Raw genomic sequence first — 21152 nt, forward strand, 5'->3', positions numbered from 1 at the left:
TTTATGTTTCTTTTACTCTCTCCTGTCTCTTCATTCACTCCAATCAGTCTTATGTCATTCTTCTTTGAATCATCTCCAGCAGGTGCTGGATTGATTTCTTGTGGTGCCTTACTATTTTTAAGACATTTGTTTTCCAGGTTGGTATTTGAAATCCTGTCTTCTGTATGTGAAATTCTGTCCTCACATTCACTCATTCTTCTGTGTAAACTTCCAAGTAAGTTTTTAATCTCCCTATCTGTTTGCATCTCTTTTATGAATTCCATTTGTTTTTTATGTTGGGATTGCATCATGCTCCTCAGCTCCTCTTTTTTTTATCTGTGTCTGCTCTAGATTTATTAATCATATCTGGCACTACGTGCACAATCTCTGGTGTCATCTGAGAAATTATTTTTTATTTCGCATTTTCCAGATCTTCTCTTGCTACCATTCCGGAAGTCTAGGTGGTTGAGTATCAGATTGTTCTATCTCATTGTCCTTTGTGTGTTGCCTTAGGTGATCTGGATGTCTGGTTTTGAGACTTGTTTATGTGTCTTCTCATTTCAAAATATGCAGCCTGCTGAGCCTTTGTTGAGGTGCCTCTTTGCTTGCCTGTTGGTCTTCAATTCAAGCAAGACTCTGAGAAGCCTTTTTTCTGCTGCTCACCACTGCAGCAATTTCTGGGTTCCGAATGGTGGCTTTCTAGATCCTTGTGCTGCCCTGTTGTCTGGGTAGGGTTCTGGCTGGAGTCTGTGCACACTTGGGATTTTGTCTGTTCATGTCTCTAGTTGTGACCTGCCTCCTATAGCTGTTGTCTGGGAGTGCCTTTGGCTGGGGACTCTGCACCCAAGTTCCTGGTGTCTAAGTGGGCTTATGGCTGGGGTATACACACACTTACCGAAGGTATCAGGGTGGGTGTCTGGCTGTTGCTTGTGCACCTCTGCAGCTCTTTTCCAGGTGGGCCTTTGTCTGGGGCCTGTGGGCCTAAGTTGCTGGGTCAGAGAGGGCTTTGGCTAGGACCTGCCCACACCCATGACACTCCAGACCACACCAGCTTCTCACTGAGATCTGAGGCCATAATCTTATGTGAAATAAATCAAACACAAATGTGTAAATATCACATTGTTTTCCTGGTGCGAGAAACCAAAAGTTTAAATACAGAACAATATAATAGACATTATGAAGTAGAAAGAAAATGTTCAATTGGGAAGGGGAATTAGGGATGGGGGAGGGGGAAATGTATGAAGGGAAAATAAAAAAGAAGGAAAAAGTGGAAAAAAATGGAAGCAGCACTCTTATAAATAAGAATAGTGGTTGAAGGGAGTGGAGAGAAATGGGCAGAAAAGGAGAATCAAAATATATCATGTACAGGTACAAATTCCCTATAATGAATTTGATTATTGTGTATAGCTATAACATTAACCAATGAGCTTAATTAAAAACCCAACCAAAACAAAAGAAATAAAAAGTGAAAAGAAAGAAAGCAAATAAAGAAAGAAATAACATTATTTTGAACAGCTTGGTGAGCCTGTGGAACATTCTTTTAAGAGAAATGAGCCAGACTTTGAAATATACACATCACATGAGCTCACATATGACATATAAAATAGTCCAAGCCATGAAAATAGAATAAAAATTGAAGGTTTGAGAGACTATGAGTTATGGGCTTGGGTAAATATTCATTGAAGGACCAAACATTTCAGCTAAAGAGGAGAAATAACTTTAAGAGGTCTAATGCATACCATGATGCATGTGGTTATTCACAAAAAATGTTATATTTGAAATAAATAGAAAGATGATATACACAGGGAAATATTTGCAAACACATGTCTAGTAAGGTTCATGTATTTAGAATATATGAAGAAATCTTATAGATCAGAAGGAAAACTACACAGTATACTATTGCAGAATGAACAAAGCTTTGAAGATATTTCTATATAAAAGATAATGAAACTTCCAACAAGCACTTGTAAATGATGTTTAGTCATGGATAAATTCAAATCAAAACCACAATGCCATACCACTTCACACGTGACAGTTAAGCTCCATTGTGTCAACTTGATTGGCTTGGTAGCACCCAGGTGCAGCACATTCCTGCGTGTGTCTGAGAGGGTCATGGAGGCATGGCTTTAGGTACTATATATGATCTCTCCTTCTCTGGAACTCTTCCCTTCTTCTGCCTCCCTTCAGACATCCACCAAGCAGCTCTACTCCAACATGCACTTCTACTGTGTATCTCTTCCCTGAAGCCAAGCAATTATGGACTGAACTCCCTGAAAACATAAGTAAAATTAAATGTTTTCTTTTATGTTGTGGGTGTCAGGAAAGTTGATTACTACAACATCCACTAGAAAGCTATAACTTAGATTAAATAAAAAATTAAAGTATTATTGGCACACTATTAGAAACTTTATACATTACAATGTAAAAACTGTTTGGTTATTCTTCAAGATATTAAACATAAAAAGACCTTATAACCCAGGAGTTAGTTCCATTTCCAGATACATTAATAATTAAAAAGAAGTTTAGTTGGGCCAGGGATTTAGTGGTACTTCTGCCTGCCTCACAAGCACAAGGTGCTGACTCTGATCCCCATTACACACAAAAAAAGAAAAAAAAACAAGTATAGTCATTTGATGATTAACAACTAGCGTAGTTTCTGAAAAAAATTTGTTAGGTGATTTTGTCACTGTGTGAATGTCATAATATGTGGTTACACTAGCAAATTTGACTAGGATATCACTGAACAATACCACGTTTTAGCAAAGTGGTGATGATCCTATGGCATGCTTGCCATAGTGGGCTGTTTATATCACTGAAAGCTCTAAAGGTTTTCCATCACAGTTTTAGAACCATCACAACACATCCCATCTGTCATTGAATGAAGCACCATTGTGCAACATATGACTGTACTCAAATAAATTTGCACTCATATCTATTGTAGCACTGTTCATAATATTAAAAAATGGAACTCACCGACATGTTCAGCCATTTATGAATGGATAAGTAGCTTCTCGGTGTACACATTACAAAGTATTCATCCATAAAAAAGAAACACAGCAAGTAATCATTATCAAATAAAAGTGTCCAAATGAAGAAGGAGGAGAAAGCAAGAGAGTATAAAGAAGGATAGAAAAAAATGTAAACGGAGATACAAGGGAAAGAGGGAAGATTAAGAAAACAAAAAAAATGAGGGAAAAGAAGAGGTGAGGAAAAAGAAGATTCACAAAGAATATTTCAGAATTTGCACAGCGCTATATCATTATGAATAAAATGTGTAAACTTACTTCAAAGGGAGATTCCTGAACTTGTTTTGAAAATCTAAACAATTTTATTAAAAAGAAGGATTGAAAGGAAGAACTGTGTGGTCAGTGTAAGGTTCCAATTAGAATTCATTCCAGTCTCAGTCTCTTCCCTTTAGAAATTAGGCGACAGAGAGAAATATCGGAAAGAAATGATTTCAAAACTAAATTGTCACACAAGTAAAGGATCAAGCATAGTCTTGATATGGGAAATACATTGCTTTGATAATTTTCATTCTACTTTTTCCCCCAAAAAAGGAATAAATCCAAATAAGCTGAAGAACATTGGTATTCATAAAATACATTTGAGAAGACCAGGTCAGCACTTGATATGAGTACTTCCATCATGTTGAAAGTTTCAGAAAGTTCCATTAGAAAACTTACCAAATATGAAACTTTATAGATCATGGATGAGGAATAAAAGTTTTTTTAAGTACCGGGGGAGTTAAGAGAAACAGATACAAAACTATGCAACAACAGAGTTGCAGTGCTTTGGAAATACAAGGAGTTACAGGTGTAATATTCTGTTGGGAGCAATGCTACATAATTTTAGGGAAAAACCATTTGGTTAGCCTAGTTCTCCTGCCTACAGCCCAGCTATGGCATTCCCAGACATAATTCCATTTTGGCCTCTGGTCACATCTAAGACCTCAATGATCCCGTGATGCTGTGATTCTCCAGGACAAGATTACACCAGCTGAAGACATCCTGGGAGGAACAAAATCTTCATCTACTCAGTTCCTCATTGTTCTTTGATTGTTACATTTTATTTACACCAATGTACTGAACTCTTTGCAAGTCATTTGTTACATTTGTTTCTCCCAATGTACTGAATAAACGGTGCGGTAGAGCAGCACTGATCAGACCCAAAGCTCAGCTTCTTAAGTCTCCTTTTTCTACCTGTGCTGTAATTTGCCTTGTGCTGCTGTGGCTCGCAGACTAGGACTTACTGAAGAGGTTCTAGCAAGTTCCCCTTTCCCCGTTCCCTACAATAATCAGCAGAAAAAGATAGCATGTAATATGCATAAATTCACAGCATTGCCTAAGTGAACACAGTGACCACTTAGTTGGGATGTGAGTGGACCATCAAGGACCAGAAGCTACTTTTGTGAGGAAACTTCCAAGGGCCCCCTTCACATCCTTCTTCTGCAGGTTGTAGATGAAGGAGTTTTAGCATGAGCATACTACAGTGTACATCACAGAGGTAACAGAGCTTTCATGGGAAGAATAACAGCCAAACTGAGGTACACCCCAAGTGCTGTTCCATACAACAAGGAAACTGCACAGAAGTGAGACCCACAGGTGGAAAATGCTTTATATCTGCTTGCAGAGGAGGACATCCTCACTATGGAAGATATGATCTGAGAGTAAGAGAAGAGAATCCCAGTAATGGGAAACACAATGAACAGGATGCTTGACACATACAATAGGATGATATTGACATTGAAAAGGGTATCAAAGGTGGCCACTTTAATAAACAGAGTTAGTTCACAGAAGAAATGTGGGATTTCAGTGACAATAGAGAAGGTCAGTTGAATCAGCAGGAGAATATGAAGCAGGAAGAAGCAGAAAATGATGATCCAGGACCTTAGAACCAGCAGGACACATAGATGAGAGGTTGTGATTATCATATATTTCAGAGGATGACAGATGGCCACAAAGTGGTTATAATCCATCACTGTCAGTAGGAAATTATGCAGTCCCACAAAACTCATAAGAAAATACCCCTGAATGCGGCACTCTGTGTAGGTAATAACTTTATTGTGTGCCAGGATGTTCGTCAGCATCTTTGGGACTGTGGTGGAGGTGAAACAGATATCCACAAAGGGCAGGTTGGAGAGGAAGGAGTAGATGGGTTTATAAAGGTGGGAGTCAGAGCTGACAGCCAGGATGATGAGCAGGTTCCCAAGCACCATGTCCAGGTACATGGACAGGAACAGTCCAAAGGGAAAAGGCTGCAGTTCAGGATCATTGGAGAGGCCAAGGAGAAGAAATTGTGAAGCACCTGTGTGCTTTTCTTCTTTCATGACACTGGTTTGTCTTTCAGAGAAGGAAGAAATAGCAACATTCAATGAACAGAACCTGAAAGACAGGCAGTCACCATTCACAGTATCACCTCTGGATGGAGCTCCTTCATCCCATTCTGAGCCAGTGACAGTGGTTCTCACAGCCAGGTTGTAGCTCAATTCATTTTTAAATTCATGTAATCATTTACACTTTTTGTAATGTAGCTGAAATTTCCTGTTTTTTATAACATTGGTTCAGTCATTTCAATTTTCCCATTTGAATTTGTGGATGTATTCCAAATTTTTGTATGCTATTATCTTTCCAGAAAAATTGCAGACTGTTTATGTACATTCTTTGATAACCTCCATATTTCTTTAATACCTCTACTGTAATGAATAAATACATATTTTAACACCTTTAAACAGTCTTTATCATATGAGTTAGCATTTATACTGATGCTGCAGCTCACTTGTGATGCCTTATTTTTTTTCTTTCTAAAAATGCTGCTACTACTGAAACATTGCAGTGTTCAAAACTAACTCTGTTCAGGGTAATAGTCTCAATAAATGAGAGTCATCAAAACTACTTGTTGCATTTTTATTATTTATTAAAACTTGTTACTTTAGTAAATGTTGTTACATTATTTTTTTCTCCTTTTCATCATAATTGCTTTGGATATATGTCTCTCCCTAGGTACAACCAGACTGTATTTCTCAAATGATTAAGACCTAACATGAAAATGAGCACTTGTCAGTCCCATAGTGATGCCCAAGGCAGGAAGAGTAAACTGCACTATGCCCTTGCTCAGTGGCTGCTCCCTAATGCTGGTAAGGCAGGGTAATTGAGGCTTTCATTTTTTTATCTCAAATTTTCAAGACTGATTATTTTCCAGTTTGGTCTCATTTTCAAGGCAACACAGAATATAGAGCTGTGATGTAAAAATTCGGTTCTTGAGTAAAAGTTCCTGGATCAGAATGCAGGAACATAAAACATTTTTGATCTTCAGAAAAAAAGTTAAACTCTCTCAACTGCAAATACCTTATCTCTAAAGCAGAAGCACTAAATGTTCACTTCATGTTAGGACAAAAGTGAAATTGAATGCCTTGATATAATTTTTCTATGGTTTCTGCAATAAAATGGTCCATTCCTAAACACTAACTTCTGTTCTTCACCCCTCAATAAATGCTTTGGATGACTCTCATTTACTAATACTCCCTTAATCTACAGCAGATTTCATAGATGGGGTTCTGATCAGTATAAACACATTAGGGTTCTCATCCTTTTGGGCTGTCATACAGCATTTCTGATGAGTGATGATCAGTGTGACTTTTTTTTCACAGAATAACACCCAGAAAATTCTCCCAAGTAGAAAATTTCTTGTGAGTTAAATGGATTAAAGGAGGAGAGAAAAGAATCCCATCAAAATCAAAAAATCAAATAAAATGTGCTTATGTGTCCATGCCCTGGAGTCAGGATGTATTGTATTACACTAGTAGCTGTAATGGTCAAAATATGTATTTATATGTTTGACAAAAATACCCCATAATTCTACAAAAAACCTATCATGTAAAGTTTATGATTACAAAATTAAAGATTTGCAATGAAGTTTTACATGCTACCTGACATAAAGTGTCACTTTTATAAATGCCTAGAGATTGTTAATTAATTCAAGGCAGCATCATCAAGTATGTTTGTTGTGTCATGGGGGATAAGAGAGTATTCTCTAAAGCAGAAAATTTTGGTACTGGGGATCCAACTTGGGTCCCTGAGCTTGCGCTGCAGGCAGCAGAAGCACTGAGCTAAATCCCTGGTCCAAAGCAGGAAATTTTAAGCTGAGGAAGAAGGGATAGGTCATTGCCCATCAGAGGAGAAGAGGAAAGTAATAATAGACTAGGCTGTGGGAACAGAAGTTGCGGTTTCCTTACCAGACACTGAGATTTGTATAGGAGGGGGAATTTCTGTTATTTGTAGAACTGAGGGTGTGACTCTTTTGATCAACATTGTCTTGCCAGGGACATATAGGGAATTTGTTACATAGGTTCTGGATAAGTACATATGTTTAATATATACTGTCAAAACAAAAAATATTTGCTGTAATGCAACAATAAATCCTGAAGCTGATGACAAGCCAAAACATAAATCAAAAATTGAGTAGTCTGAGTTGTACAGTTAGTAATATCCAGCTGTAGCTATTTTAAAAGAGTAACAAATAATGCATGAGTAATAAGATTTATAAGAATGAAAGCTTCCTTAACATAAGGATGCTGGTTAATATGTTTTATCATTACATACATCAATGAATAAAAATCCTAACCGTAATCATAATACAAACTCATGTATTCAGTAAATCTAACAGGCATTTATGGGGTTACTATCCAGTGTTAAGACTGTGAGTAAACAAACAAACCAAAGACATTTTTGCTAACTCAATAGACAATGGTTATTCTCAAAACAGAGGCTAGAGGAAATGTTACATGAAAACACTAGAATATTTGTGTTAATTTCATGAAAATGCCAAGATAGTCTGTGCAACTATAATCAATATTTTCCTCAATATGTAAGTGGATCAGTAATATGATAAAAGGAAATTAGATTAATTATTAAATATCAGAAAAATTATAATATTTGTATGCTATTGTGAATGGTATGACAAAATGATATTCCTAAAAGTGTGCAATGAATAAAGGCTCTAAGAAAGTGGAAGCTGCCTGGAAAAATAAAGAAAAAACTCCAACTTGAACAAAATAGAAAATACCTCTTGCATAATAAGTTTTCAATCATTTATGAATAAATAATTGAATGGAGGAAATCTAACAGGACAGAACAACTTATAAGAAAGAGGAAATAAGAGCTGAGAATTCTCCAGAAAATAAGTCATCTGAAAATGTCTCCAGGGTCCAGATGGAGAAAAGGAACCAGAATGGCTGAAAGTGATAAGTGTCAATGGAAACTTAATTTCTTTCAAAGTACAGAGACATCACCATTTTGGACTCACTCCTTCACAATTTTATTGCCTTATAATTTACATACTTCAAGGATATGGAAATTGCCAATTTCTTCTGTGATGCTTCTCAACATTTTATTCTTGCATGTTCTGATACTCTTAGTAGTAATATAGTGGGTATTTTGTTGTTGCCGTCAATGTTTTCCTTCCTACCTTGGAGATATATTTTTCTTATTTTAAAATTGGTTCTATCATTTCAAGAATCCCATCATCAAATGGGAAATATAAAGCCTTCCCCACCTGTGGGTCCCACCTGTCATTTGTTTACTTATTGTATGCCACAGGCTTTGGAGTGTACATTGCTTCACTTGTATCACCTTCAGCCAGAAGTGGTGCTGTGCCCTCAGTGATGTACACTGCTGTGACCCCCATGCTGAACCCCTTCATCTACAGCCTGTGGAACAGGGACATGAAAAGTGCCCCGAGGAGCCTCCACAGCAGAGCAGTTTAAGTCCATGGTCTGTGACAATCATTTGCAACATAGGTTGGAACAATCAGGAACAGCAAATATCTAGACATGTAAATGATTCCTCACTGTGAACATTATTTTTGTACTGTGATGACCTTAATCCCGAATTATTTCCTACTAGAATGGAGATAACTAGTGTTGGGGGAGAGGAGCATGGCACTATTTTCAAATTGTTTAAAAACCCAACCACAGAGGGTTAAAAATATATGGGGGATGTATGACCCTGGTGGATTCACACCAAAGTGAAATGTCATTTATGCCACTGAACTATGCACTTGGAAATGATGAATATGGTATTTTAATGTATATTTTATCAAAGTAATCAATGGAAATAAAGTATATATGGCACTTTCAAAACATAATCCAGACACAGAAAGATTATTATTGTATGTTCGGCCTCATATATGAACAAACTCTTCCTGAAATTAGGTGAGTTGAAGCTCTGGGAAGGATAATTGGAGCAGAATAAGAGTATCTGGACATGAGCAATGCAGACTCTATACATATAGCTAAATATCACTCTGAATCATGTTAATATTCACAATTAATATATGTTAAGAAAAACAATACTGAATATTACACAAAATATTCTTGCTAAAGAGAAGAAAGATCTATACAATTTAGAAGACATTCAACGAAGTTCTTGGTGATTCTTCCTTTAACCAAGTTTGAGAACCACTGCCTGAGACTATTTCCTGGCACTTACAACGCACACCATTAACATGACCTCTTACTACTCTCAATAATACTCACTATCAATGTTCCAATAGAAACATTTAATGGTGTGTGCTTCAGATCTGGCATGTCAAAGAGATTTTAATTATCACCATTGATGCTATCTTTAGTTGTATAGGACAGTCCTGATATTGATGAATGTGCAACAAGTGTGTTGAAGCCACACAGAGTATGTCCACTATTTTGAACCAAGGAAGAACCGATTTATTGTTTAATGGAGATTTTTATTTTTTATTTCTCCTCTGTGCAAAGGAAGTTATAGCTCATCAGGGAATAGAAAGGAAAGAGTGTCAGTCAGTTCTCTTCCATTATATAGTACATACTTATGAGATGACATAAATGAAATTGCCCCTCACAGAAACAGGAAAATGGTAACTTGAGATCCCAGGATAATATACTTAAATGGTATAAAGTTTAATGTTGTCATTAATGTTAGCCTTATATTATGCAATTACTACCTTAACATCATGAGGAGTGTCTATGGTCTATTTATTACTTCCTCATTGTAGTGGCCTGCACTAGAAATCAGGTCTAATGACAATGCTGTCTTAGAGATATCTCAGAAACTTATCTAAAATATATTTAATATTGATTTAGTATCCATAAAGAGTTTTCATAAAAACTTCTACTAAAATTAACTGATGCTCTTCTACGTAGTTTACTACAAACACCTATTGTCCCAAAATATACTTGTTTATACTCACATGTAGATTTTTTTTGTCTCTCTGTAAAGGCCATATAGCTATTTCAAATGCCTTCACTGATGTATTGCTGTGAGAGATAAAAAGATATGGCATAACTTTTTAGCATATAATTATAATAATATCTCTTTAACATTCTTATGCTTGTATACTTATTATGCAAGTGAAAATTGCCAAGTAGTATGTGGGTGGAGGGAGTGTGTTTGAACTCCAACAACTGATGTATATTCAGTATTATTCTCACTTATATTTTTCCAAAATAAAAATGGTCCTATCAAATATATTGTATCACTCTTAAAATATATAGTAGTAATATCTGTGTTATGTTTAGTAATAATCATTGCATCACTACTGGTGAAAAAATTCATATTGCATTAGAGCAGACTGTAAACTTGAATGACAAACAGGAAGACATGTACCAGTGACCTACTACTAACCTTAAGGTCTGTCTACTTCTCTCTGCTTTCATTCCTGATGGAAACATGGAGACTATCACCAATCACCACAACTTATGTGCACCTAAAGGAAGTTTAGAACTTAAATATTTAGTTACTCTGAGTTTCTTTTCACATAAAGTATCTATCTTTATTAAAATAGAAGGTTTACTGGTGGACTAAATTGTTAGGGGATGATAAAGCCACGAATGATGTAAAATGCTAAACTATACATTAGCCACATTCATGATATTACACCCTTCTTTTTATGTATATAGTTTTCATACTTACCATATGCCATGGCCTGCAGAGCAAGGGTCCAGGGCCTGGGTAGGGTGATGAAAGATGAAGAAAACAAAAGAGAATTAAAGTATGACTGGGTGGGGCCTCCCTGCCTGCTGAGTGGAGAAGAACATCACTGCCTGAGTGTCACTATAAGGCATGAGGAGGGGAAGTACAAACAAGGAGATAGGGCAGGATGTCCTTGGTAATTTGTTGTTCTAATACATTCTGAGACTAGCTAACTGAATAAGGCTGGGGGGAACAGGGATGCAAGCTTGCTGTTCCTAGGACCATTTCAACTAGGACTACAATAAACAGAGTACCAGGAATACATCCTTGTATTCCAGGCTATGCATTTTGGCAGGGTAAATTGGGGCACAAAGAGAGGGAAGTCATGAAGTGCAGGAGGCATGCAAGATGCCTCCTGATTGTGGTGGCTCCAGACACTTACAAAAATCTTTGCTATGATGTTTGAAAAACTGTTTTAGCTGTTGCTAAATGAAGATACAAAACAAATGTGTGCATACCACAGATAAAAACAAGAGCTATTTTACCTCATATCCAGTTGTATAGGAGATTCCTAAAAGGGATGAAAAAGTAGATAGGAAAGCACCAGTCTTTAGAGCCACAGTGTTTGTCCTCAGAGTGAGCCAAATAAGGGTCTATTCAGTGTTTCACAGAGATTTTTAATTCCTCCTGTGTCCTAGGATAGAGGTAGGATCTAGGGAATCAGAAATGAAAGAATGTCAGTCAATATTCTCTAAATACATACATATAGTTACACAATGGGAAAAACAAAAGATGCATTATAAAATAAAGAAAGTGAGAACTTCAGATCCCAGCATATTTTATTTGCATAACATGAAATGGAATCTTTTATCATTCATTCTATAAATAATATCTAAATTGCATTGTAGCCTTATGTTATTCATCAATTATCTATTAATAATAAGAGGGGAATCCATTATCTTTTAAATCAAGCTTCGATACTGTTTTATCTAGAAATAAAATTAGATGTCAATGCTGAGACTTAAAGATAGAAACAATCTACCATATGATATGTAAAAATAAGAGTTGAATGGCCGGGAATTTAACTCAGTGGTTTTGCTGCCTGCAATCACAAGGACCTGAGTTCAATCCCCAGTACCAAAAAAATAAAGAATAAAAAATGAGAGTTGGGGACAAGGTTCCAAATAAAATTGTCAGTCTGACCCCAAAATCTTTTTGTTTTTCAACCATTGGTAAATTTTCAGCAGAATTTGTGACATCTAAATCATAGTTATATATGAAGTATGTTAAACTCTTTTCAGTTTGCTGTATAAAAGAGAACTCTAGAGATTATTTCTCTTGTAGAGATTGAGAAGAATGGATTGTACAACAAAGGGGACAGCTTCAAGGAAAGCCTGGTGTGGAGGGCAAGAATGATATATAAACTAATCATTGTAGACCTTCTTCATCTTTGGTTTTACCTCTTAAATTAGACATCCATGTTGCAAAAAATGCAGCAGGCATCACCCCTTCTCTCCCCTGTGATCTACTTGGGATCCCTTAAGGGCAGAGTACAGTAACAAGAGTCCCTCTGGTAGACACAGGGAATAGAAATGGAGGCTGGGATTGTCAAAGGCAATCCAAGGATTTGCCTGGTAAGATGCACTGTGTGTGTTATTGGAAAGCCTTGAATAAATATTTCTTCACTATTTTCTACCCAACAACTTGTAATTGATTACACAAACAAGATGTGGACTTGTTTTCCTTTAAAATAATAGCACAGGAGGTTATGCTAGGGAAACATTATGCAGATGAAAAGAAAGAAAGTACATACACATAACACATGATTTAGATGCTCCCACATCGGAATCCCTCAAAATTGGATCATGATGTTATGGTTACTTTTCATCCTCACTATCCTCTTCCTCGTCATATATTACCACCATATTCCTTTTGAGATACTGAAAACAGAGTTTGCAGATACTCATAATCTGCTATCATGGATTAGATGTCTATGAGAAGCAGGACCAGTGTTGGAAGAAAGGAAACTTTGAGAGTTATGTGTCCCCAATGACAATCCAGTACACAAAATTTAGTCTTCTTAGGTGAAAATGTGCACAACTGTATCACTCCATCTCATGGTTCAAACTTTCCTGTATGTTTTCATGGTGGAAAACAATGTTTCCAACATTCTTTCTTCCATTCATTATATTCTGAGTTAGGTTGTATGTATATTGTAGTATGTCTAAACAAATCTCCCACCTCTAACTGGCCTGAGAGCTAGAAAAAGCTGTAGGACAGCCCAGAGATTTGATGTGGATAATGATAAGTATGGGCTTCATATTTTAGCTGACCATGAAGAGGAGACACAGTAATAGTGTCAACTGGATTGGAAAAATATTAAAATAAAACTGGAAGAACTGGTTGATTATTTACTATTATATTACCTTCAAGTCTCAATGAACACAGTTTATAATTAAATATCTTGGTCTATGTTATCTCAAACCTTAAAATATCTGAAATTTAATAGAAGTTGAAGGAAAAAATGAATATTCATGAAACGTTTCAGAGAGGAATCACAAGAGTACTATTGTTTTTGTTAAATTGTTCCTTTTATGTAGAAGTTCTCAGATTTTATTTCTATTGTCATTGTGCTAAGAAATACATAAGTAAATGTATATTTTAATCTTTTTCAGGTGCAGTTTAGTCCCATTAATAGTAATTTTGTCTATGTGCAAACATGACTCTCATCCACCGTCAGAAATTTTTCAACTTCTCAACTGAAATTTGCACCCAATTGAAGAACACTAAATTCCATCATCAGTGATGATTCTACTAGGAAACATGATATAAATCTACACATGTCAAACTTCTGAAATAATATATCCAAGGAGTCAGTATTTACAGATAAGTTTTGGATCTTCAGCTTTACCACATTTTCCAAACTACATTCTAACAGATGTTGAATGCCCTGGGATTAGACTCTCCAACTGTGCAGCCTCTTCTGGGTTGTATGAATGTCCCTGTTCCTTAAGCTGTAGATGAAAGGATTCAGCATCGAGGTGAACTCAGGGGCATTATTGGAAGAAGTAGACAAAATGAAAATAGGTGTCTACAAGAAGTTTTACATTTTTTTCTCTACTCATGTAAAGCTGCTGAATCAAATCACCACTATTATTTTCATATAATTATTAAATATCTGTCTGCCTTTATTTCATTTTTGGTATAAAATACATATAAGAAAAACCTTGAAATTTTCAGCATATTAAGCACACACTTCAATGACTTCAACTCTATTTGTGTTCCTTTTTTCATTGTTGATTTAATTTTTAATTTTTAAAAAATTTTATTCTATTAGTACATGTTTGCAGTGCATGAAGTTTACACTCATCCTGGGGAGTGGGTATGGGTGCACAATACAATTTGTTTCTTTTTTATCTCTTTCTTACCCATTTTCTTCTCTCTACCTCTAAATCCTCTTTTCTCATTTTCATTCTTGTTGTTATTATTACTTTACTTCATGTTAATGACATATAATATTTACATTCATTAAGTTAATTAGGTTCCTATACATGGCATACCTGAATTTTACACACTTACCCTTCCCCTTCCTCTTTCCTCTCTCCTTCAAACTCTTGAAACCTTTCCTATTTTCAAAAGATCTAGCTCCTTGTCTAACTTCTATCCATTCTTTATTGCTTTTTGTACTTTGCCTTACTCAAATGAGGGATACCATATGATAGTTAAGCTTGTGTATCTGATTTATTTCACTTTGTACTACATTTTCATTGTGTCCTTTTTCTTACAAATATCTCAAATATATCCTCCAAGTATTTTTCCTTTATGTATAAATACCACATTTTCTTTATCCAGTCATCTGCTGATAGGTATACAGGCTGCTTCAGGATTTAGCTCTCATGAATTGTGCTGCTATAAACATTACTATGCATATAGCACTGTAGCATGATGTTTTTACCTCTTTGGGGAAGACACCTAGAAAGGGAATAGTTGAGTCATTGGAATTTGTAATTTTAGTTCTTTGAGAAATCTCCATAATGTTTTCCATAATGGTTATACTGGTTTACATTCCCACCAATGAATTTAGCGTTCTCCTTTCCCAAATAGAAACTTTGTACTAAACTTTAAAATTCCCTTTTTATCCCAACAGCATTGCATTATGAAAAATTACGGGAAATTAAAGGTAGGAAAGTACAATATTAACATGACCATAGTGGTAGAGGTTTCTTCCTGGAGAGACAGGAAGTGAAGTAGGTTGTTGAGTGGCCTAGGGGACATTGTGCTAGGACTCACTTGCAGAAGTGCCCTGTGTTTCTAATCAGACGGACAAGTTCACACATGGCTTCAGTGTTTCAAGCTAAAAACCCGGTCCACCTTACATTAAAATGCTGTCCCCCTCACTTTTCTGCATGTTAGAGTGGTATTTATAACTTGTAGAAGAATTCAATCTACATAGAACACTAATCTTAACACCTGGCACACGGGATTGTCTCAGTAGCAGTTCATGATGTTGTGATTACTGTCATCTTCAACCTCTGCCTCACTGTGTCCTTTGTAGTCTTTTTGCAGTGTTTAGGAAATAGTGAAGGAAAACCTACTTTCTGCTGTCATGGATAAGTCATTTATGGGAAGTAGAGTCAGTGTGGAAGGAAAGCAAAATTTTAGATGAAATTTTCATGAACTTCAAAACAACCACTTACATAAACCTCTCAGTGCTTAGTGGTGAAATTTATCACATTGTCTTCCACTCATTCAGCTGGCTGAATGGAATGCTTGTCCTGATGAAGAGAAAATGTTTCTGTTGGGTCTCCATCTATCTGTCATCTGCCTTAGCACTTACAGGCTTATGCTGTGTCAGTGCTGGGGCAGATCCAGGGAGTGTGTATCCAATGTCCCTGCATGCTGCCCAAAAATGGGCTCAGGCTCAGTACTGATAGGAATGTAGTCTCTGAAAGGAGTCTCTTGATGTAGACAACCATAGAAGGAGGAGATGTTATTCTGGTGCCCAGTGGACTGGAGTAATCAAACTGAAGGGCTGCAGGCATCAGGTGATGATGCATTGACATTCTTTGACCTTGGATGATCCATGCACAGAGCTTTTGTAAGCCAGATGTGTCTGGATTATTCCAATTTAATTTTCATTGGAGTGAAATATACATAACAAAAACCTAATGATTTTGTTTAAAAAATTTTTAGTAGTACATTCTTGCAGTACATAACTATGATATATTTTGTGGGGAGTTGGTACATGTAAACAATACACTTTAATTCTTTTCCTATCCCCTTGAACTCCTCTCCCCTCCACTTCCATCTCTGTATCTCCTTTCCCTTTGGAAAAGATCTATTTCCCTATTTCCCATTATCTATATTTTATTTTGTTCTTTATATTTTGTGTTTCCACATGAGAAAGCATACGATATTTAAATTTATGTGTCTCATTTATTTCACTCAGTATTATAGTGTCGAGTTGCAGCTGGGAGTCCAAAAGTCTGAGTAAGAACAGTACCAAAACTAAGAAAATACAAGAGTGAGGACTCGTGATGATTAAGACAAAGGGTGTCAGATGGCCCAAAACTGGTCATAGCCTTCACAATCAGGCAAATGTCATCTGTACATGCAAAAATAATTAAAAAGACATCATTATCAAGGATTCTGCACAGGACATGCCATTACTGTAAGTTTGGATGTTTACAATAATTTTAGGGATTGCAGCAGTGATTAATTAGATATCCGACAAAGACAGGTCTGAGAGGAAAAAAGACATGCGGATGTTGAAGTGGAAATCAGTGCTGACAACTAGGATAATGAGCAGGTTTCCCAGAACCCTAAACTGACATAAGGACAGGAACAGTTTAAAGAGGATGGATCGTCTTAAAGATAAGTGACATGGAATTCTGAAACAAATGTTTTATTTTGTGATTTGATATTTCTTGGACAACTTTTGAGTAAGAAAAAAAATTGACTAACATTCCAAAACAAACTACACCTTTATGTGATGTTAATATGCACTAATAAAATATAATACCTTCTGTATAAGTAAGAGAATGTTAGAAAAAATGAAATAAACAAGCAACAAGCACTCTGTGTGTATTTTGAATCCAAATATTCACAAGTAAAATATATACAGCAAAGGCCCATATACCATCAACTATATTTCAGTTGTGTCAAGCCCAGCCTTTCTAAAAATACTTCAATATTGGCTTTTGATTTATTGAAATCTTTCTTTATGCACTTGCAGTGGAGAAACCTCATTGAATGATTAAGTGCTGAAGAACATTAGTAATAAGAAGTCCACAATCACAGTAAACTATAGTTCACTATTGAAACACAAAAGAGAATGAGAAATATCCTTCTGTCTTTAAGAAATTGTTTCTCATTACAAAAAATTAGAAACAATGAAAGATCTCTTATTGCAAGAAAATGGTACAAATTTCTTTAATTTCAAATATTTTTGAAGATTCAGTAGGAAGAAGGACTACATTATGTGCAAAATCAATAAAGCTGATGGTTTATAAAAAATACCATGATATACAGTTATCTCCAGGAGTTTATCAACATTTTGGGGTTTTATGATTTCTTTCCTTTCTGGGTATAATTGACCACTCAAATATTTCTTTAGCTTTTAAAATATATTCATGTTCTAATTGCTATGGTTTAGATCTAAAATATCCCCCCAAATGTGTCATGTGTGTGGAAGGTGGTTGAATCAGTATGACTTTATAGGTGACTTTCTGTCAGAAGATAGGGCCCAGCAGGAAGCTAGTCATGGTGGTGTAACTTGCAAGGGTGTGTTCTTGTCCCTGTCTTCTCCCTCCTCACTCTACTTCCTGATTGCCATGGCTTAAGCACTTTTTCCTCTGCCAGGCTCTTTTGTCTTGTTTCTGTCTTGGAGACAGGCAGGCAACGACTAAAATTAAACCAAAATAAACCTTTCCTCCTTTAAGTTGTAGATGCTGAGTATTGTGTCCAGTGGTGGGAAAGTAGCTAGGAGAATAACTCTTCTCCTAGACCTTCATGGACTCCAAATTTTAATAAACATATTTTAGTAAAAGACACAAACTAACATGACACCATTGACCAGAAATATGGCACAATGCACACTGCATCTGTCTATATTTTTATATTATTAATTTTACTGATACATTTTAGGTATACAATATAATGACATTCATCATTGGAATTTGCACCTTTACCAACTCTATGTTGGTTCTTATTTTTTAAAAGTAATGAAATGTTAATAAACACCTTTGTAGTTTTAAAATTTTATACAGGTTTGTTTGCATCAAACTCAGTGAATTACAGTAAAATACCTGGTGACAATGTGTTTTTTTATTTTTATTTTTTATTCTGTATTCTACAGTGACCTATTGAAACTGTTTCATTGTTTTTAATTTTTTTGTTGGTACATGTTTGTGGTTCATAATGAGTATATTCATTATTTTTCTAATCATAATATTTCTATTTACATTTGAAGGCTTTAGCATGAGGGAGAGTTGTAAAGCCCAGGTTTTCGGCCCAACGCTCATCCCTAATTAACAGATTTTTCCCATCCATATTTCCTGATACATGAATTGAAATTGTCACACCCCACTCACATGAAGGACACTCAGGTCCATTATTCTGTTAGTTCTCATGATGATTTAATTGGGAGACATTGCAAAAGATGAAGGTATTTAGAAAAAAATAGTTAGGTGGTCAGCAACAAGAGATCAACCTCTCCAAGATATAGACTCCAGACTTTGGAAAATAACAACTTGCAGAAGAAAAGAATGGAGGTGGATCTCTGGGATCCAGGAAGGATCTGACAGGAAATTTGGAGCCCATGGAGAAATTAAAGAGACAGAACACAATGATAAAAAGGTAGGGACAATCTGCTATCTCCCTGGTGCATTGCTTGTGGTACACAAGAAAGGACTGAATTACAAGAAAAAAGACACAGTGAAAGCGGGGGACTGCAGAGGCCATCAAGGAGAAACGCCGTGTAGGGAACAGGGGAAGGGCACGTTACCAGAACCTCTGCAGTGAGTCCTGGTCTCCTGCAAGCCACGGCAGCACACGGTGAATTACAGGAAAGGTAGAAATATGAGACTGAGAAGAAGCTGAGCTTTGGATCTGATCAGTGCTGCTCTGGGCGGCAAAGACAAAAGCCCCCAGTTTACCACACCTTTTATTCAGTACCTTGTAACAAATGACTTGCAGAGAATTCAGTACATCGGGAGAAACAAATGCAACAAATGACTTGTAGAGAGTTCAATAGTTCACATTGGGATAAACAAGGTGTAACAAAAGGCTTGCAGAGAGTTCGGTATATCTCGGGTAAACAAGATGTTAACAGTCCAAGAACAAGGAGGAACTGAGCAGATGTTTGTTCTCCCAGGATGTTTCTTGTCCTGGAGAATCACAGCATCACTGGATCACTGAAGTCTCAGTTGTGACCGGAGGCCAAACTGGAATTATTCTCTAGCTGGGCTGTAGGCAAGAGAACTAGGCTAACCAAATGATTTTTCCCTAGAATGATGTAGCATTGCTCCCAACAATGCCGCAGTGGAATAGCCCAGAAGCTGCTGTCTGCTGCACCAGCTAGTGCAGTCCAAGTGCCTGTGGTCCCCTGCAGAGAGTGGGTGGACACCTTTCCAGGGATGGGGTCAGCTGAACCTGGACCACACAGCAGCCACTGGTTGGCTTCATTTCAGGGCTCCTGGTGTTAAGCTCCCATAGTGACTGTGTGAGGGACAGCCACTCAGACATACATGGTCAGGGAGCCACAGTAAGGCCGGCAAGAGACCCCCTGAAGTGTTTAAACTAAAGGACCCAGGCTCCACCCCCCACAGCCAGAGGCTTTGGATTTGAAAATGGCAGAATTGGCATCCTCACCCTAATCCTAATCTCAGGTGTCCTGTTCACTTAGTAAAGTTCTTTTGCTAACAAAATTTTTCATCTTTGGCAGCAGTGATGGCAGCAGGGGCAGCAGCACCACAACAGGGCTGGCAGGATCCTTGCTGCCTTGGTTATCCCAGGCTGACAGCCAGACAGCACAGTGGCTCTGCTCCTGGAGAGAGGGTTGAAGAAAGCAGAGGGCAGCCACCTCCAGCCAGTGGCTTCCATTAGGTTGTCTCTACAGCAATTCCTGGCAGGCTTGGTGAAGGCCTTGCCCAGCAGAGATCATGTATTGCCTCCAGTGGGCACTGTCTGTCCTCCTCATCCCCAAGCCCCTCAATCCTGCCCTGTAGTTCAGCCACTCCATGCTCATGGACTGAACCTTCTCAGCATTCTCCTAGAAGAGAAGCCTGCCATACTCTGTGCCTTGGCTTTCCCAGCAGCCCTGCTCCTTATCTGTTATGGCTGCTGGGGACACTGTTTCCTGTACCACTGCACAGATTCCCCACTTTCAGGTTTGCCACACAACCCTGTTGTTGTGAGCACCTAACAGCTATGCTGTTAGCTTTCCAAGGAAGCAGAAGATTGGAGGGCAGACATTGACACAGGTCATGAAGCATTGGAATTTCAAACCAACAGCCCTGTGGCTATCACATTCCTGATGGTGTTTTTTGGGCCTGTGATGTTTTATCCTTATAATGTGAATAATGGCACTGACTGGTGCTTTTATTTTAGAGTCCTGTACTCATGGGTGGTCTTGTAGTTGCACGTGTTCTGCCCCATGGGTCATGGTAGGCAGGATGGTCAGCCCCTTGCCTCTTTACTGCAAAGAGTCTACAAACATCCTGGTCAACAACCCTGGCTTTGCCTGGACAGATAAAATGCCAGTCTCATTGTCACCTCTGTGACCCCCTCCTGTCAGAATCTTCCTCTTTCCCAGAAAGTTAGTGAATTCTCAGTCCCCCTCTTGGTTTCCCTTTATTTTTCTTCTACTCCTTTACATTTCTGGGGCAGCACCTGTCCATGACAGACAGGGCTGATTTTTGCACTTATCTCAAATTTGAAGAGATGGCTGATGTCCAAGAGCATTGTTTTTTTCATCCTCTTCCCTGTTCAGCAGGCTAGGTACATTGTCCATAAGCTTCCAGTATTTTCCCTACTTCATTTTTAAAAGAAACCTCAGATAAATATTGCCCTTCTCCTGGGTGCCTGGGCTCATGCTTTCCACACAGCCTCACTTCCTTTACCCTTTTCCTGCTTTTCTCAGCCATCCAGAGAGGAGGATGTCCTTGTGTTTCTTTTGCATTCTCCGGAGGATTCAGGTATGATGTGTTCATATAGACCTAGCAGTCCTCTGCC

The 21152-nt window shown here is 37.4% G+C and overlaps 2 protein-coding genes across 2 annotated transcripts; one reads left to right on the plus strand and one right to left on the minus strand.

Annotated features, from left to right (window-relative positions):
* Positions 1-4364: 4364 nt before the first annotated feature.
* LOC101719768 (olfactory receptor 7D4) lies at positions 4365-5305 on the minus strand. The gene is given in 2 exon segments (XM_004875294.2): positions 4365-4507; positions 4510-5305. Coding segments are annotated over 2 exon segments (939 nt in total).
* Positions 5306-20080: 14775 nt separating this feature from the next.
* Positions 20081-20343, plus strand: LOC110346900 (apoptosis inducing factor BLCAP-like). Its single transcript, XM_021248943.1, is given in 2 exon segments — positions 20081-20162; positions 20165-20343. Coding segments are annotated over 2 exon segments (261 nt in total).
* Positions 20344-21152: the final 809 nt, after the last annotated feature.

The sequence above is a fragment of the Heterocephalus glaber genome, unplaced genomic scaffold (assembly GCF_053883595.1).
Source record: "Heterocephalus glaber isolate CG9 unplaced genomic scaffold, H.glaber_assembly_v1.0 deba00001532, whole genome shotgun sequence".
Classification (NCBI taxonomy): Eukaryota; Metazoa; Chordata; class Mammalia; order Rodentia; family Bathyergidae; genus Heterocephalus; species Heterocephalus glaber.